Source organism: Oncorhynchus mykiss, chromosome 12, assembly GCF_057628025.1.
Source record: "Oncorhynchus mykiss isolate SJ-2025 chromosome 12, ASM5762802v1, whole genome shotgun sequence".
Classification (NCBI taxonomy): domain Eukaryota; kingdom Metazoa; phylum Chordata; class Actinopteri; order Salmoniformes; family Salmonidae; genus Oncorhynchus; species Oncorhynchus mykiss.
This window is the reverse complement of record NC_143033.1, coordinates 14,359,928-14,376,451: the sequence shown is the minus strand read 5'-3', so window position 1 is coordinate 14,376,451 and position 16,524 is coordinate 14,359,928. Positions and strand designations below refer to the sequence as shown.

The 16,524-nt window shown below is 40.1% G+C and overlaps 1 protein-coding gene across 2 annotated transcripts; it reads left to right on the top strand.

Moving 5' to 3' along the window:
- The first annotated feature begins 468 nt into the window (after positions 1–468).
- Positions 469–16,368, top strand: LOC110537000 (ras-GEF domain-containing family member 1B-B). Of its 2 annotated transcripts, none has more exons than XM_036936976.2 (11): positions 469–752; positions 3,427–3,624; positions 9,968–10,090; positions 10,280–10,417; positions 13,516–13,731; positions 13,889–13,963; positions 14,329–14,421; positions 14,579–14,681; positions 14,850–15,121; positions 15,258–15,454; positions 15,578–16,368. In XM_036936976.2, the coding sequence occupies exons 2-11, from the start codon at positions 3,433–3,435 to the stop codon at positions 15,606–15,608; spliced, it is 1,440 nt and encodes a 479-aa protein (XP_036792871.1). In that variant the 5' UTR covers positions 469–752; positions 3,427–3,432; the 3' UTR covers positions 15,609–16,368. The 2 variants fall into 2 exon arrangements, with proteins under 2 accessions (XP_036792871.1, XP_036792870.1); XM_036936975.2 differs by having other exon boundaries at positions 471–609.
- The last annotated feature ends 156 nt before the right edge of the window (positions 16,369–16,524 follow it).

The following is a 16,524-nucleotide window of genomic DNA, read 5'->3' as shown; positions in this document are numbered from 1 at the left end:
TTCTTTATTGACTGATCTACTTTGAAGAATCTCAAATATATTTTGATTTGTTTTGGTTACTACATGATTCCATATGTGTTATTTCATAGTGTTGATGTATTTACTATTATTATATTTTGTAGAAAAGAGTAAAATAAAGAAAAACATTTGAATGAGTAGGTGTGTCCAAACTTTTCACTGGTACTGTATTTCACACTCCATATGGTGGACCAAAGCTGTTGGATAGCGCAAAAAACCTGGCCATGCCATATGCCTTCACACACTCCCTCTATCTCTCTAGCAAATGTCCTTTTCACTTTTTCCTTCTCACAAAACATTAGATGTAACATTATGGTCCTATGTCGTTCAAAGAGAATCGATGGCTGGCAAACTGACCAATGAGAGTGCGCTAACGTTTCGCTTTTTCTGATTCTTCACTGTGATTGGCTTACTGCCATGCAGAACGATCCGCCTCTAAGCCTATTATAGGCTGTTTCACCGCTTTCTGTAAGTCATTTGAATACGGCTGGTCGTGGTCACAGTTTCAAATTACTTCTGATTCGAAGGACTGCATGGACACAATGGATGGACCATACGAATAGGAATTTCACGCTCTGAAAACACTGATCGGTAGTATTCGTATGCTTTTTGTGCACATATTTTCCGAGGAAATATGTGATTTGAAGATGAATTTCTTACATATGATATTATTTTGCAAAGACTTGGAATAGCTGTATTTGATACACATAGTCTGTTAGTTTTTTCTAGTCGGGGTAAGTTGATCACAATATGTCCATTATGAAAGTCTTATTATTTGTAACAAGGAAACATGTCGGGAACTTTCCAGACAAAAGTGTTAGGCTATGCTATGCATTCCCAATAGATTTCTAATGACAGTGCTTTCAATGGGGTTGAGGGTTGCACTTTGAATGAAGGCAAAAACGGCTTATGATGGCAGATCTTGACTTTTACAAACAATTATTTTTTGCCAAATCACTTACAAATCCCAGTCACTTATATATGATATAATTACAGCTAATTTCAGTTGTTTTGTACTTCAATTGTGTTATTGTTTTGCTTTAGTCTGCAGCATAATGCCTGCCTGTGTAATTACTTGCCTGGCATGCATTAGCCTACGTTACTCACTAGTGTTGTGACAGAGTGTGGTGACAGAGTGTGGTTCAGCTCAAGTTCTATGGAAGACTGCTTTCCACATAATACGACCGCGCGAGTCAAGAGTAATAAACAATACCAGGGGAGTGGGTTGGGTGGGTTGTGATTATCCTGCCTGTGCTACAGTACAGTACATTGGTTAGTTAGCTTGCTACAGTTAGCTGGATACTGGGCTGAGAAACAACAGGGTGAGACATGAGATTTCTTAAAAAACAATATCCATCTTATTAGATACTATGTCCAAGAGGGATTTAGTATATCTATCTTATTTTATTACTCTACATTTGCTTCTCTGTCAGATTTGAGTTCTTATCTTTTTCTAGACTAGGGAACAGGCAAAACAAGGTGGGACGTGTGGGAATGAGATATTTTATTTCCTCCATTTTATAAACAGTATCCATCTTATTGGACGTTATATCCAAGATAGATACAGTATAATGTACTGTAAATCAGTCTTATTTTCTGACTGTTGTTTTATTGGCTCCTTTATCAGATAGATTGAGTTCTTATCTGTTTCCACATAAACCTTTAAACCCATTCAACCCCAGCCAGGCTAGTTTAGTGTAAGCCTGTTGAGTCAGTCAGAGAATGTCACTTTCATTCAAATGTAGTAGGTATATCTAGTACACTGTAAAGGGGTTACTGTGAATTTGATAGTAGCTTACAGGCAGCTCGGGGGCAAGTAAAATTCTATATTTCATATTACAGTACTCCTACTTTAATACAAAGACGGTATCAAAGCAAATGCTACGTAATGACACAAGAACAATACCGTAAAATTGACTGTATTATATGGTTTTTAAAAAAGAAGTAAATGCTACCATAATTGGATTGGATGAATGAAATTCATTGAGGGGAGGGGTTTGTATTTCACAGTAATTTACTGTCAATACAAGGGATTGGTGCAAGCAGGTTGGCTCCTAGGTAAAGTGTTTTTACACATAACAGTATATTATTTAATATTTGGTGTTTTAGATCACTTGCACTTCTAGAGGCCTTAAGAACGTCTTCCAAACTGCAGCGACTACAGGGCAAAACAGACCAAAAGGACATGAAAAAAAATGCTCAAACATTACTGTTTAAGACTTGCTGCCATTCCAATCTGTCCCCTGTACAAATTGATGGGGCACTATAACCACATATGCGTTAAATTGGTACAGCATTTTCACTCACTGGTGCAACAAATATAGCCTCTTACAAGGCACTCCTCAAAATATGTCAATGAGCCAGAAACAACAATAACATGCACCCACTAGTGGTCACTGTATTATGTGGCGTGGAATACCATTACAGTACAGTACCATTCAAAATACAGCAATTATTTCCCCGTCCACAACATTTTCCCACAATGCATCATCATTTACAGTATGATACAGTATTGTTGATAATACCCAACATTACCATATCATTGACTGTTTTCCAGTTACAGCGTAGATCTAATCTTTACTGTGTGGGGGGTCCCTGTAGTAGTAATGCTGGGTGGTGATTGGTTGAATAGCTCTTGTGTTTCAGATCGTCAGCTCCTGTTGTAGCAGGTCACCTTAAAGGCCACGTTGCAAACTACGCAAACGCAGCGACGGAGTGTCGTTTTCTACGTCGTTCTATGCACTTTTGTGCGGCTCAAATATTGGAATGGACTGTATACAACGCTCCGTGGCTCTGTTCGCGTTGGGTCCTTTAGTCCTGTTTAAACAGAGTAAAGAAGAAAGCACCTTTAATCTCTTAACAGTGTTAAGGAAGCCAGCAGGGAGAATGAGATCAGGGTTAGAATGTGCCAGGATGTCGGATGAATGAGACGGTGGCATAAACAGGCTTATACCAGCATGGTGTAGACTAAAGACTCAGCAGTAGAAGGGATATGAGACAGTGACCCAGTCAGGCTTATACCAGCATGGTGTAGACTAAAGACTCAGCAGTAGAAGGGATATGAGACAGTGACCCAGTCAGGCTTATACCAGCATGGTGTAGACTAAAGACTCAGCAGTAGAAGGGATATGAGACAGTGACACAGTCAGGCTTATACCAGCATGGTGTCGACATACAGTAATAGTAACTTCACACACACTGCTAGTACTTATTACATAAGTTGTTACAGTTCGGCTTTTCTCTCTCTCTTACACACGCAAGCATGCACACACACAGACACACACAATATCTTTCTTAGGGAAATAACACTGAATTGAAACCATGAAAAATAAAGTGATCAGTTAGGAGTTTAAGAGAAGAACAACAGAGATTGAACATTGTTTTTATATTTTCACATCTCTTCAACAGGTCAACATGCCTCCCACGACACCGTATGCTGGCAAGTTCAGTACCAGCACTTATAACAACAACATTCATCTCCACAAATACCACCAGCCCATGGAAGTGAGCTACGGGGACATGTGCTACCATGACAACAGTCTTGTTTCTGGCTCCCTGGAGGCCCTAATACAACATTTAGTTCCCACAGTGGACTACTACCCTGACGTGAGTGCTATCTCTGCTCCAAGAACAACAACAACATAAAACATGAACAATGGAATCATACAAACATATTTGGGGTTATGATAGGGTAAAAACAGGCTCAATGCATTAGAAGTTCCATTCTTCAAGAACATGATGCTGTTATCTCTGGTCCAATACGATCTCTCAGGGGGACTCTAATGACAACAACAAAAACATCAATTATGGACTTTTATTATGGACAAATAGAATACAGCTATATTCTGTGTTGTGTGTACTAATGAAGTCCATAAAGCATTCATACGTTCTATCCTTCAAGAACGAATGGGTACAGTATACAGTATATCATCAGCTGATTTCACAACTGAATAGCAGGAAATGTGCCAGTATGTGCTGGCTTTATGCTGGGTTGATACTGGCTTTATGCTGGGTTGATACTGGCTTTATGCTGGGTTGATACTGGGTTTATGCTGTGTTGATACTGGGTTTATGCTGAGTTGATACTGGCTTTATGCTGGGTTGATACTGGCTTTATGCTGGGTTGATACTGGGTTTATGCTGAGTTGATACTGGCTTTATGCTGGGTTGATACTGGCTTTATGCTGGGTTGATACTGGCTTTATGCTGGGTTGATACTGGCTTTATGCTGGGTTGATACTGGCTTTATGCTGGGTTGATACTGGCTTTATGCTGGGTTGATACTGGCTTTATGCTGAGTTGATACTGGCTTTATGCTGGGTTGATACTGGCTTTATGCTGAGTTGATACTGGCTTTATGCTGGGTTGATACTGGCTTTATGCTGGGTTGATACTGGCTTTATGCTGGGTTGATACTGGCTTTATGCTGGGTTGATACTGGGTTTATGCTGGGTTGATACTGGCTTTATGCTGGGTTGATACTGGCTTTATGCTGAGTTGATACTGGCTTTATGCTGGCTTTATGCTGGGTTGATACTGGGTTTATTCTGGGTTGATACTGGGTTTATGCTGAGTTGATACTGGCTTTATGCTGGGTTGATACTGGCTTTATGCTGGGTTGATACTGGGTTTATGCTGGGTTGATACTGGCTTTATGCTGGGTTGATACTGGCTTTATGCTGAGTTGATACTGAGTTTATGCTGGGTTGATACTGAGTTTATGCTGAGTTGATACTGGGTTTATGCTGGGTTGATACTGGGTTTATGCTGGGTTGATACTGAGTTGATACTGGGTTGATACTGGGTTTATGCTGGGTTGATACTGGCTTTATGCTGTGTTGATACTGGCTTTATGCTGGGTTGATACTGGGTTGATACCGGGTTGATACTGAGTTTATGCTGGGTTGATACTGAGTTTATGCTGGGTTGATACTGGGTTTATGCTGAGTTTATGCTGAGTTGATACTGAGTTGATACTGGGTTTATGCTGAGTTGATACTGAGTTTATGCTGGGTTTATGCTGAGTTGATACTGGGTTTATGCTGAGTTGATACTGAGTTGATACTGAGTTGATACTGGGTTGATACTGAGTTGATACTGGGTTTATGCTGAGTTGATACTGAGTTTATGCTGAGTTGATACTGAGTTTATGCTGGGTTTATGCTGAGTTGATACTGAGTTTATGCTGAGTTTATGCTGAGTTGATACTGAGTTTATGCTGAGTTGATACTGAGTTGATACTGGGTTTATGCTGAGTTGATACTGAGTTTATGCTGGGTTTATGCTGAGTTGATACTGGGTTTATGCTGAGTTGATACTGAGTTTATGCTGAGTTGATACTGAGTTTATGCTGGGTTTATGCTGAGTTGATACTGGGTTTATGCTGAGTTGATACTGAGTTTATGCTGAGTTTATGCTGAGTTGATACTGAGTTTATGCTGTGTTTATGCTGAGTTGATACTGGGTTTATGCTGAGTTGATACTGGCTTTATGCTGGGTTGATACTGTGTTTATGCTGGGTTGATACTGGCTTTATGCTGGGTTGATACTGGGTTGATACCGGGTTGATACTGAGTTGATACTGGGTTGATACTGGGTTTATGCTGGGTTGATACTGAGTTGATACTGGGTTGATACTGGGTTTATGCTGGGTTGATACTGGCTTTATGCTGTGTTGATACTGGGTTGATACTGGGTTTATGCTGGGTTGATACTGGGTTTATGCTGTGTTGATACTGGCTTTATGCTGGGTTGATACTGGGTTTATGCTGGGTTGATACTGAGTTTATGCTGGGTTGATACTGGGTTTATGCTGAGTTGATACTGGGTTGATACTGGGTTTATGCTGGGTTGATGCTGGGTTTATGCTGTGTTGATACTGGCTTTATGCTGGGTTGATACTGGGTTTATGCTGGGTTGATACTGAGTTTATGCTGGGTTGATACTGGCTTTATGCTGAGTTGATACTGGGTTTATGCTGTGTTGATACTGAGTTTATGCTGGGTTGATACTGGGTTTATGCTGAGTTGATACTGTGTTTATGCTGGGTTGATACTGGGTTGATACTGGGTTGATACTGGGTTGATACTGGGTTGATACTGGGTTTATGCTGTGTTGATACTGGGTTTATGCTGTGTTGATACTGTGTTTATGCTGGGTTGATACTGGGTTGATACTGGGTTGATACTGGGTTGATACTGGGTTGATACTGGGTTTATGCTGGGTTGATACTGAGTTGATACTGGGTTGATACTGGGTTTATGCTGGGTTGATACTGGCTTTATGCTGGGTTGATACTGGGTTGATACCGGGTTGATACTGAGTTTATGCTGGGTTGATACTGAGTTTATGCTGGGTTGATACTGAGTTGATACTGAGTTGATACTGGGTTTATGCTGAGTTGATACTGGGTTTATGCTGGGTTGATACTGGGTTTATGCTGGGTTTATGCTGAGTTGATACTGGGTTTATGCTGGGTTTATGCTGAGTTGATACTGAGTTGATACTGAGTTGATACTGGGTTTATGCTGAGTTGATACTGAGTTTATGCTGGGTTTATGCTGAGTTGATACTGGGTTTATGCTGAGTTGATACTGAGTTTATGCTGAGTTGATACTGAGTTGATACTGAGTTGATACTGGGTTTATGCTGAGTTGATACTGAGTTTATGCTGGGTTTATGCTGAGTTGATACTGGGTTTATGCTGAGTTGATACTGAGTTTATGCTGAGTTTATGCTGAGTTGATACTGAGTTGATACTGGGTTTATGCTGAGTTGATACTGAGTTTATGCTGAGTTGATACTGAGTTGATACTGGGTTTATGCTGAGTTGATACTTAGTTTATGCTGAGTTGATACTGAGTTGATACTGAGTTGATACTGGGTTTATGCTGAGTTGATACTGAGTTTATACTGAGTTTATGCTGAGTTGATACTGAGTTGATACTGGGTTTATGCTGAGTTGATACTGAGTTTATGCTGAGTTGATACTGAGTTGATACTGGGTTTATGCTGAGTTGATACTGAGTTCATGCTGAGTTGATACTGAGTTGATACTGAGTTTATGCTGAGTTGATACTGGGTTGATACTGAGTTGATACTGAGTTTATGCTGGGTTTATGCTGAGTTGATACTGAGTTTATGCTGAGTTTATGCTGAGTTGATACTGAGTTGATACTGGGTTTATGCTGAGTTGATACTGGGTTTATGCTGAGTTGATACTGAGTTTATGCTGAGTTTATGCTGAGTTGATACTGAGTTTATGCTGGGTTTATGCTGAGTTTATGCTGGGTTGATACTGGGTTTATGCTGAGTTGATACTGGGTTTATGCTGGGTTGATACTGGGTTTATGCTGAGTTGATACTGGGTTTATGCTGGGTTGATACTGGGTTTATGCTGAGTTTATGCTGAGTTGATACTGAGTTTATGCTGGGTTTATGCTGAGTTTATGCTGGGTTGATACTGGGTTTATGCTGAGTTGATACTGGGTTTATGCTGGGTTGATACTGGGTTTATGCTGAGTTGATACTGAGTTTATGCTGGGTTTATGCTGAGTTTATGCTGGGTTGATACTGGGTTTATGCTGAGTTGATACTGGGTTTATGCTGGGTTGATACTGGGTTTATGCTGAGTTGATACTGAGTTTATGCTGGGTTTATGCTGAGTTGATACTGGGTTTATGCTGGGTTTATGCTGAGTTGATACTGGGTTTATGCTGGGTTTATGCTGAGTTGATACTGAGTTATACTGAGTTGATACTGGGTTTATGCTGAGTTGATACTGAGTTTATGCTGGGTTTATGCTGAGTTGATATTGGGTTTATGCTGGGTTTATGCTGAGTTTATGCTGAGTTGATACTGAGTTTATGCTGGGTTTATGCTGAGTTGATACTGGGTTTATGCTGAGTTGATACTGAGTTTATGCTGAGTTGATACTGAGTTTATGCTGGGTTTATGCTGAGTTGATACTGGGTTTATGCTGAGTTGATACTGAGTTTATGCTGAGTTGATACTGAGTTGATACTGAGTTGATACTGGGTTTATGCTGAGTTGATACTGAGTTTATGCTGAGTTGATACTGAGTTTATGCTGGGTTTATGCTGAGTTGATACTGGGTTTATGCTGAGTTTATGCTGAGTTGATACTGAGTTGATACTGGGTTTATGCTGAGTTGATACTGAGTTTATGCTGAGTTGATACTGAGTTGATACTGGGTTTATGCTGAGTTGATACTGGGTTTATGCTGGGTTGATACTGGGTTTATGCTGAGTTTATGCTGAGTTGATACTGAGTTTATGCTGGGTTTATGCTGAGTTTATGCTGGGTTGATACTGGGTTTATGCTGAGTTGATACTGGGTTTATGCTGGGTTGATACTGGGTTTATGCTGAGTTGATACTGAGTTTATGCTGGGTTTATGCTGAGTTTATGCTGGGTTGATACTGGGTTTATGCTGAGTTGATACTGGGTTTATGCTGAGTTGATACTGGGTTTATGCTGAGTTTATGCTGGGTTGATACTGTGTTTATGCTGGGTTGATACTGGCTTCATGCTGGGTTGATACTGGGTTGATACCGGGTTGATACTGAGTTGATACTGGGTTGATACTGGGTTTATGCTGGGTTGATACTGAGTTGATACTGGGTTGATACTGGGTTTATGCTGGGTTGATACTGGCTTTATGCTGTGTTGATACTGGGTTGATACTGGGTTTATGCTGGGTTGATACTGGGTTTATGCTGTGTTGATACTGGCTTTATGCTGGGTTGATACTGGGTTTATGCTGGGTTGATACTGAGTTTATGCTGGGTTGATACTGGGTTTATGCTGAGTTGATACTGGGTTGATACTGGGTTTATGCTGGGTTGATACTGGGTTTATGCTGTGTTGATACTGGCTTTATGCTGGGTTGATACTGGGTTTATGCTGGGTTGATACTGAGTTTATGCTGGGTTGATACTGGCTTTATGCTGAGTTGATACTGGGTTTATGCTGTGTTGATACTGAGTTTATGCTGGGTTGATACTGGGTTTATGCTGAGTTGATACTGTGTTTATGCTGGGTTGATACTGGGTTGATACTGGGTTGATACTGGGTTTATGCTGTGTTGATACTGGGTTTATGCTGTGTTGATACTGAGTTTATGCTGGGTTGATACTGGGTTTATGCTGAGTTGATACTGGGTTGATACTGGGTTTATGCTGAGTTGATACTGGGTTTATGCTGAGTTGATACTGAGTTGATACTGGGTTTATGCTGAGTTGATACTGGGTTTATGCTGGGTTGATACCGGGTTTATGCTGTGTTGATACCGGGTTTATGCTGAGTTGATACTGGGTTTATTCTGGGTTGATACTGGGTTGATACTGGCTTTATGCTGTGTTGATACTGGCTTTATGCTGTGTTGATACTGGCTTTATTCTGGGTTGATACTGGGTTTATTCTGAGGTGATACTGGGTTTATTCTGGGGTGATACTGGCTTTATGCTGTGTTGATACTGGCTTTATGCTGTGTTGATACTGGCTTTATTCTGGGTTGATACTGGGTTTATTCTGAGGTGATACTGGGTTTATGCTGTGTTGATACTGGGTTTATTCTGGGGTGATACTGGGTTTATTCTGGGGTGATACTGGCTTTATGCTGTGTTGATACTGGCTTTATGCTGTGTTGATACTGGCTTTATTCTGGGTTGATACTGGGTTTATTCTGAGGTGATACTGGGTTTATGCTGTGTTGATACTGGGTTTATTCTGGGGTGATACTGGGTTTATTCTGGGGTGATACTGGCTTTATGCTGGGTTGATACTGGGTTTATTCTGGGGTGATACTGGCTTTATGCTGGGTTGATACTGGGTTTATTCTGGGGTGATACTGGCTTTATGCTGGGTTGATACTGGGTTGATGACAACATGAGTTGTTGTTGATTATATTTTGTCTTGTTCTCCATCAGAGGTCCTACGTCTTCACTTTCCTGCTGAGTTCCCGTCTCTTCCTCCACCCCTACGAGCTCATGTCTCGACTTTGTCACCTGTGTGTGGAGCAGCATCGATCTGGAGACCTGCTGCTTGATAAGGTAGCTAACAGACACACACGCATGCATACACAGACAAACACGCAGACACAACCCTGCAGGAACGCACACACAAACACACAGCGCAGACACACACACACACACACACAGTTGTTCTTAACAACCAGGAGTGGACACCACCTCTTTACAGTCTGTCTCACACTGGCATGTCTTTCTCCTTGTTGTCCTCAGATCAGAATACGGGACCTTGCTCCAAAGATCGTGCAGCTGCTGACTGAGTGGACAGAGACGTTTCCTTATGACTTCAGAGATGAGAGGATGATGCACTGCCTGAAAGAGATGAGCCATCATCTGGCCAGAGGAGATGAGGTCAGCCCCCTGACATAACCTTTAACTGACTGACTCATTAGAGATGACAATAGACGTGACATCAGACATCTAATTTGACCAGTTACAGTTGAGTTTGACATCAGACATCTAATTTGACCAGTTACAGTTGAGTTTGACATCAGACACCTTATTTAGACACCTACTCATTCAAGGGTTTTTCTTTATTTTTACAATTTTCTACATTGTAGAATAGTAGTGAAGACATCAAAACTATAAAATAACACATATGTAATCATGTAGTAACCAAAAAAGTGTTAAACAAATCAAAATATATTTTGAGGAAAAGAATCCTGCAACAACAGGAAATGTTAATTATTACGTGGATAATTAATGAACATTTTTGTAAGGGAAAATCAAGTCTGAAATTTCAAAGTGGAAATTACAAACTTCAGAAGCCTTTTAAAACCTCAAATACACTACAAGTTTTAAATGTCACGCCCTGGCCGTAGAGAGCCTTTTTATTTCTCTATTTGGTTAGGTCGGGGTGTGATTTGGGTGGACATTCTAGTTTTTCTATTTCTTTGTTGGCCAGTATGGGTCCCAATCAGAGGCAGCTGTCTATTGTTGTCTCTGATTGGGGATCATACTTAGGCAGCCTTTTTTCCCCACCTTAGTTTGTGGGATCTTGTTTATGCATCGTTGCCGTCTAGCCCTGCAGAACTTTACGTTCGGTTTTGTATTTTGTTGTTTTGTCGGAGTTCAGTATTAAAAATCATGAACACTTTCCACGCTGCGCTTTGGTCTCATTCATCTAACATTAAGATCTTACATCTAAGTATATGATATCTATAGATATTGATTTTCCTTCCTGTTTGTGCTGAACTAGAATATGTAGAAATATATTATTATATTTTACATTTCATATCCTCTTTCCGTTGTGTTCAGTACATAACTTGAGCTCCTCTTTACGTTGTTATATCAGTATGCGTACAGTACAGTCTCAATTGGCAGTTTATTATGTACACCCATCTAGTACTGGGTCAGACCCCCCTTTGCCTCCAAAACAGCCTGAATTCTTTGGGGCATGAATTCTATAAGGTGTGGCGTTCAAACGTTGCTCAATTGGTATCAAGGGCCTGTGTGTGGAGCAGCATCATGCTGCTTACGCCAAATCCTGACTCTGCCATCGGCATGACGCATCAGGAACCAGGATTCATTGGACCAGGCTATGTTTTTCCACTCCTCAATTGTCCAGTGTTGTTGATCGCGTGCCAACTGGAGCCGCATCTTGTTTTTAGCTGATAGGAGTGGAACCCGGTGTGGTCGTCTGCTGCAATATCCCATCTGTGATAAGGACCGACGAGTTGTGTGTTCCAAGATTCTATTCTGCACACCACTGTTGTACTGCACCGTTATTGCCTGTTTGTGGCAGGCCTGTTAGCTTGCAAGATTCTTGCTATTCTCTTTAGACTTCTCATCAACGAGCTGTTTTCGCCCACAGGACTGCCACTGACTGGATGTTTTTTGTTTGTTTCACCATTCTCTGTAAACCGTAGACACTTGTGTGTGAAAAGCCCAGGAAGCAATCGAACAGTAACTGAATACCTTGATGCCTGTCTGCCTGCTTTATATAGCAAGCCACGGGCCATGTGACTCACTGTCTGTAGGAGCAAACCATTTTCATGATCTGGGGGGTGTAACTAATAAACTGGCCACTGAGTGTAGGTAGATTAACTCTACCTACATGTACATACTACCTCAACTAACCGGTGCCCCCACACATTGACTCTGTACCGGCAACCCCTGTATATATTGTTATTTTTTTTACTGCTGCTCTTTAATTACTTGTTACTTTTATCTCTTATTCTTATCCGTATTTTTTTTTAAACTGCACTGTCGGTTAGGGGCTTGTAAGTAAGCATTTCACTGTAAGGTCTAAAACAGTTGTATTCTGCGCATGTGACTAATAACATTTGATTTGATTTCTCTCTTGATGATGTTTTATATCAGTACTCATCTCTCTCTATGATGTTTTATATCAGTACTCTTCTCTCTATGATGTTTTATATCAGTACTCATATCTCTATGATGTTTTATATCAGTACTCATCTCTCTCTATGATGTTTTATATCAGTACTCATATCTCTATGATGTTTTATATCAGTACTCATCTCTCTATGATGTTTTATATCAGTACTCATCTCTCTATGATGTTTTATATCAGTACTCATATCTCTATGATGTTTTATATCAGTACTCATATCTCTATGATGTTTTATATCAGTACTCATCTCTCTCTATGATGTTTTATATCAGTACTCATCTCTCTATGATGTTTTATATCAGTACTCATATCTCTATGATGTTTTATATCAGTACTCATCTCTCTATGATGTTTTATATCAGTACTCATCTCTCTGATGTTTATATCAGTACTCATATCTCTCTATGATGTTTTATATCAGTACTCATCTCTCTATGATGTTTTATATCAGTACTCATATCTCTATGATGTTTTATATCAGTACTCATCTCTCTCTATGATGTTTTATATCAGTACTCATATCTCTATGATGTTTTATATCAGTACTCATATCTCTATGATGTTTTATATCAGTACTCATCTCTCTCTATGATGTTTTATATCAGTACTCATCTCTCTATGATGTTTTATATCAGTACTCATCTCTCTATGATGTTTTATATCAGTACTCATATCTCTATGATGTTTTATATCAGTACTCATATCTCTATGATGTTTTATATCAGTACTCATATCTCTATGATGTTTTATATCAGTACTCATATCTCTCTATGATGTTTTATATCAGTACTCATATCTCTATGATGTTTTATATCAGTACGCATATCTCTGATGTTTATATCAGTACTCATATCTCTATGATGGTTTATATCAGTACTCATATCTCTATGATGTTTATATCAGTACTCACATCTCAATGATGGTGTATATCAGTACTCATATCTCTCTATGATGTTTTATATCAGTACTCATATCTCTCTATGATGTTTTATATCAGTACTCATATCTCTCTATGATGTTTTATATCAGTACTCATATCTCTCTATGATGTTTTATATCAGTACTCATATCTCTCTATGATGTTTTATATCAGTACTCATGGCGGGCCATGCAGCAGATGACTCAGCGGTTGATCCAGAGATTGGCGGCTCTGGGTCAGTATGAGGAGGCGATCGCCACGCTCAACGCCTCCGCAGCAGAGAGACCCACCGCTCTGAAGGCCAAGCAGCAGAACGGACATCGGAATGATGTCCTCAGTATCTGTGATGATGCCTTTATACTAGCCCAGCAGCTCACACACATTGAACTGGTGAGGAGAGATTATATTGTACCTTCTAGACATGTGGTGTTCAGAGAAGTTGAAACTGAATGGCATTTCTGTTTGAATTAGAAGTTATTGTTAACTTAAAAAAGTAACGTGAATGTAAGAATATTGAGTTTATACCTTATGATTTTTCCAATTCCAGGACAGACTGAGTTTTATTGGACCAGAGGAGTTCATCCAAGCCTTTGGTGTGAAAGATCCCCTGGTTAACCATAAGGTAGGCCTGGTCCACTACCGTGTACATAACATAGTCCACTACCGTGTACATAACATGGTCCACTATCATGTACATAACATGGTCCACTACCTTCCACTGGTTGCATAAGAGACCATATGTCAGTCATTAGGGGGAGGTTACCGAATGTGTTGTGGCTGACTATCATTGTGTTAGCCTGTTAACAATCATCAACAGAGTACATCACAACAAGTAGCCAAGAACTGACTGAGAGAAACAACTCTAGACCACATTAATTTTACAAGAAAATTAACAGAATTCACTGGATTGCTCCCACAGCAGTTTAATGTTGTAATTCAGCTAGATAATAAGTTGAAAAGTAACCATGAACTTTCTTTCCCCCTCAGAGTTTCTTCCGAAAACGCAAGACTACTAACCTGGAGGCCTATGTAGCTTGGTTTAACAGACTCAGCTACCTGGTGGCTACTGAAATTTGCATGGTGAGTGCTCTCTGTCTTTCTTACTTACGTTCTGTCTCTCTCTCTTGCTCTCGCTCTTTAGCTCTCTGTCTCTGTCTCTCTCCCCACAACCATTCTCTTTCTGTCATCCATTCTTTGTGACTCTGTTCCCATGGTTTTGTGTTTTTCTTCCTTCCAGCCTGTAAAGAAGAAGCATAGAGCCCGGGCCTTGGAGTTCTTCATAGATGTGGCTAGAGAATGCTATAACATCGGCAACTTCAACTCACTCATGGCCATCATCAGTAAGTTACAATACAGGGCTCTAGAATAATTTCTATATTCTGCAATAGTATGCTAAGAATTGGAATTTCAGTTTACTTCCTGAATTTCCTGAATTGAAATGGAATTGATCCCCAAACCCTGAATTTAAATGGAATTGATCCCCAAACCCTGGTCTCTTCTCCCCATAGGCGGAATGAACATGAGTCCTGTGTCCCGACTGAAGAAGACCTGGAGCAAAGTCAACACAGACAAGTTTGACATACTGGAGCACCAAATGGACCCTTCCAGTAACTTCAGCAACTACCGTACTGCCCTGCGAGGAGCCACCCAGAGGTCTATTACAGCACACAGCAACCAGGAGAAAATAGTCATTCCATTCTTCAGCCTTCTCATCAAGGACATCTACTTCCTCAATGAGGGATGTGCCAGCCGACTACCCAACGGTCATGTGAACTTTGAGGTGAGTCTTACTGTAATGTACGAGATGCATTATTGTTGGGGTTATTGATAATGACAATACTAATCTTCTACTATGCTTTTAGTAGTGGGCAAAAGGGTGTTGTTGTCAATATTGTTCATTTCCTGTTTCTCTATAGAAACTGTGGGACCTGGCGAAGCAGGTCAGTGAGTTCCTGGTGTGGCGTCAGGTGATGTGTCCCTTTGAGAGAGACAGGAAGATCCTCCAATACCTGGTCACTACACCTGTCTTTACCGAGGATGAGCTGCACTTGGCCTCCTATGAGACCGAAGGTCCAGAGAACCACCTGGAAAAGGACAGTCGAAGGTCTCTCAGGTGTGTAACTTTACTTTAGTTCACTTTACTAACTTAATGTCAACTTCAATCAAGGTTTTGCACTCATACACGGCACAGTTTTTATTTAAATAATACCATTGTGTGATGTGTCCTGTGTTTCAGGACATCCCTACTGCATAGAGAGCATCGTTGAGTGACGGTCATGAGTGTGACACTGGGCGATCCTCTTTTGCTACGAGAGGCTCACAGTTGACAGGGTCTGGAAGATTAAGATTTTCACAAAGGATGGGGAGAATAACTGTTTCAAGCATTCAGATTAATGATGCCTCCTATGGCTGGAGAACTGAAAATCCTGCCTCTCGCACTGTACATTAACAGATGATTCATTTGTAACTTGTCTACCCACACAGTATTACAGTTCTTTTACAGATGATTCATTTGTAACATGTCTACCCACACAGTATGACAGTTATTTTTTATACCAATGGGTCGAAATGGTTACTGGTGATTTTCTAAGCTTTTCTGAAGTGGCATGAGCTTGTTGCTGGTTGGCTTGCTCAGTGTTCTTAAAATGTAATCTATTTTTCTTTTATGTTTTTGTTCTTAGTAAATTATGTGATTGGAATGTCATAAATTACTTAAATATTTGTGCTGAACATAAAAAAATGCTCATCTTTGGTGAAAGGAATATGACCCAATAGCCTGTGAATAGTTAACTCTGTTTTTAAATGTTTTTGTATCATGTGTTTGTTTACCTTACAGAAATGACTTTTTATAAATATTTTATTTTTATGTATTCTCATCTTTTTTTTTACGGTTTGGTTTTGTATCGTGTATATTTTGTTTGCCCCCCCCCCCCCCCCCCATGTGTTACTTATCAGGGTACTCTATATGAAGTTCTTATGAAATAATAGGTATATTTTTCTTTCAAAATAAAATTGAAAAATTGAAGCGAGTTTTTTTTCTGTCCCTGTAAATAGCTCTCTGGCACCATCTAGTGTTCGCAACTGACCTTACAATCAAGTCATAACACCTCAAATATTGCAATTTGTGTGGAACACAAGCATTTGATGTAAAAGAATGGAAAAATATATGGCATTCAAAAAATG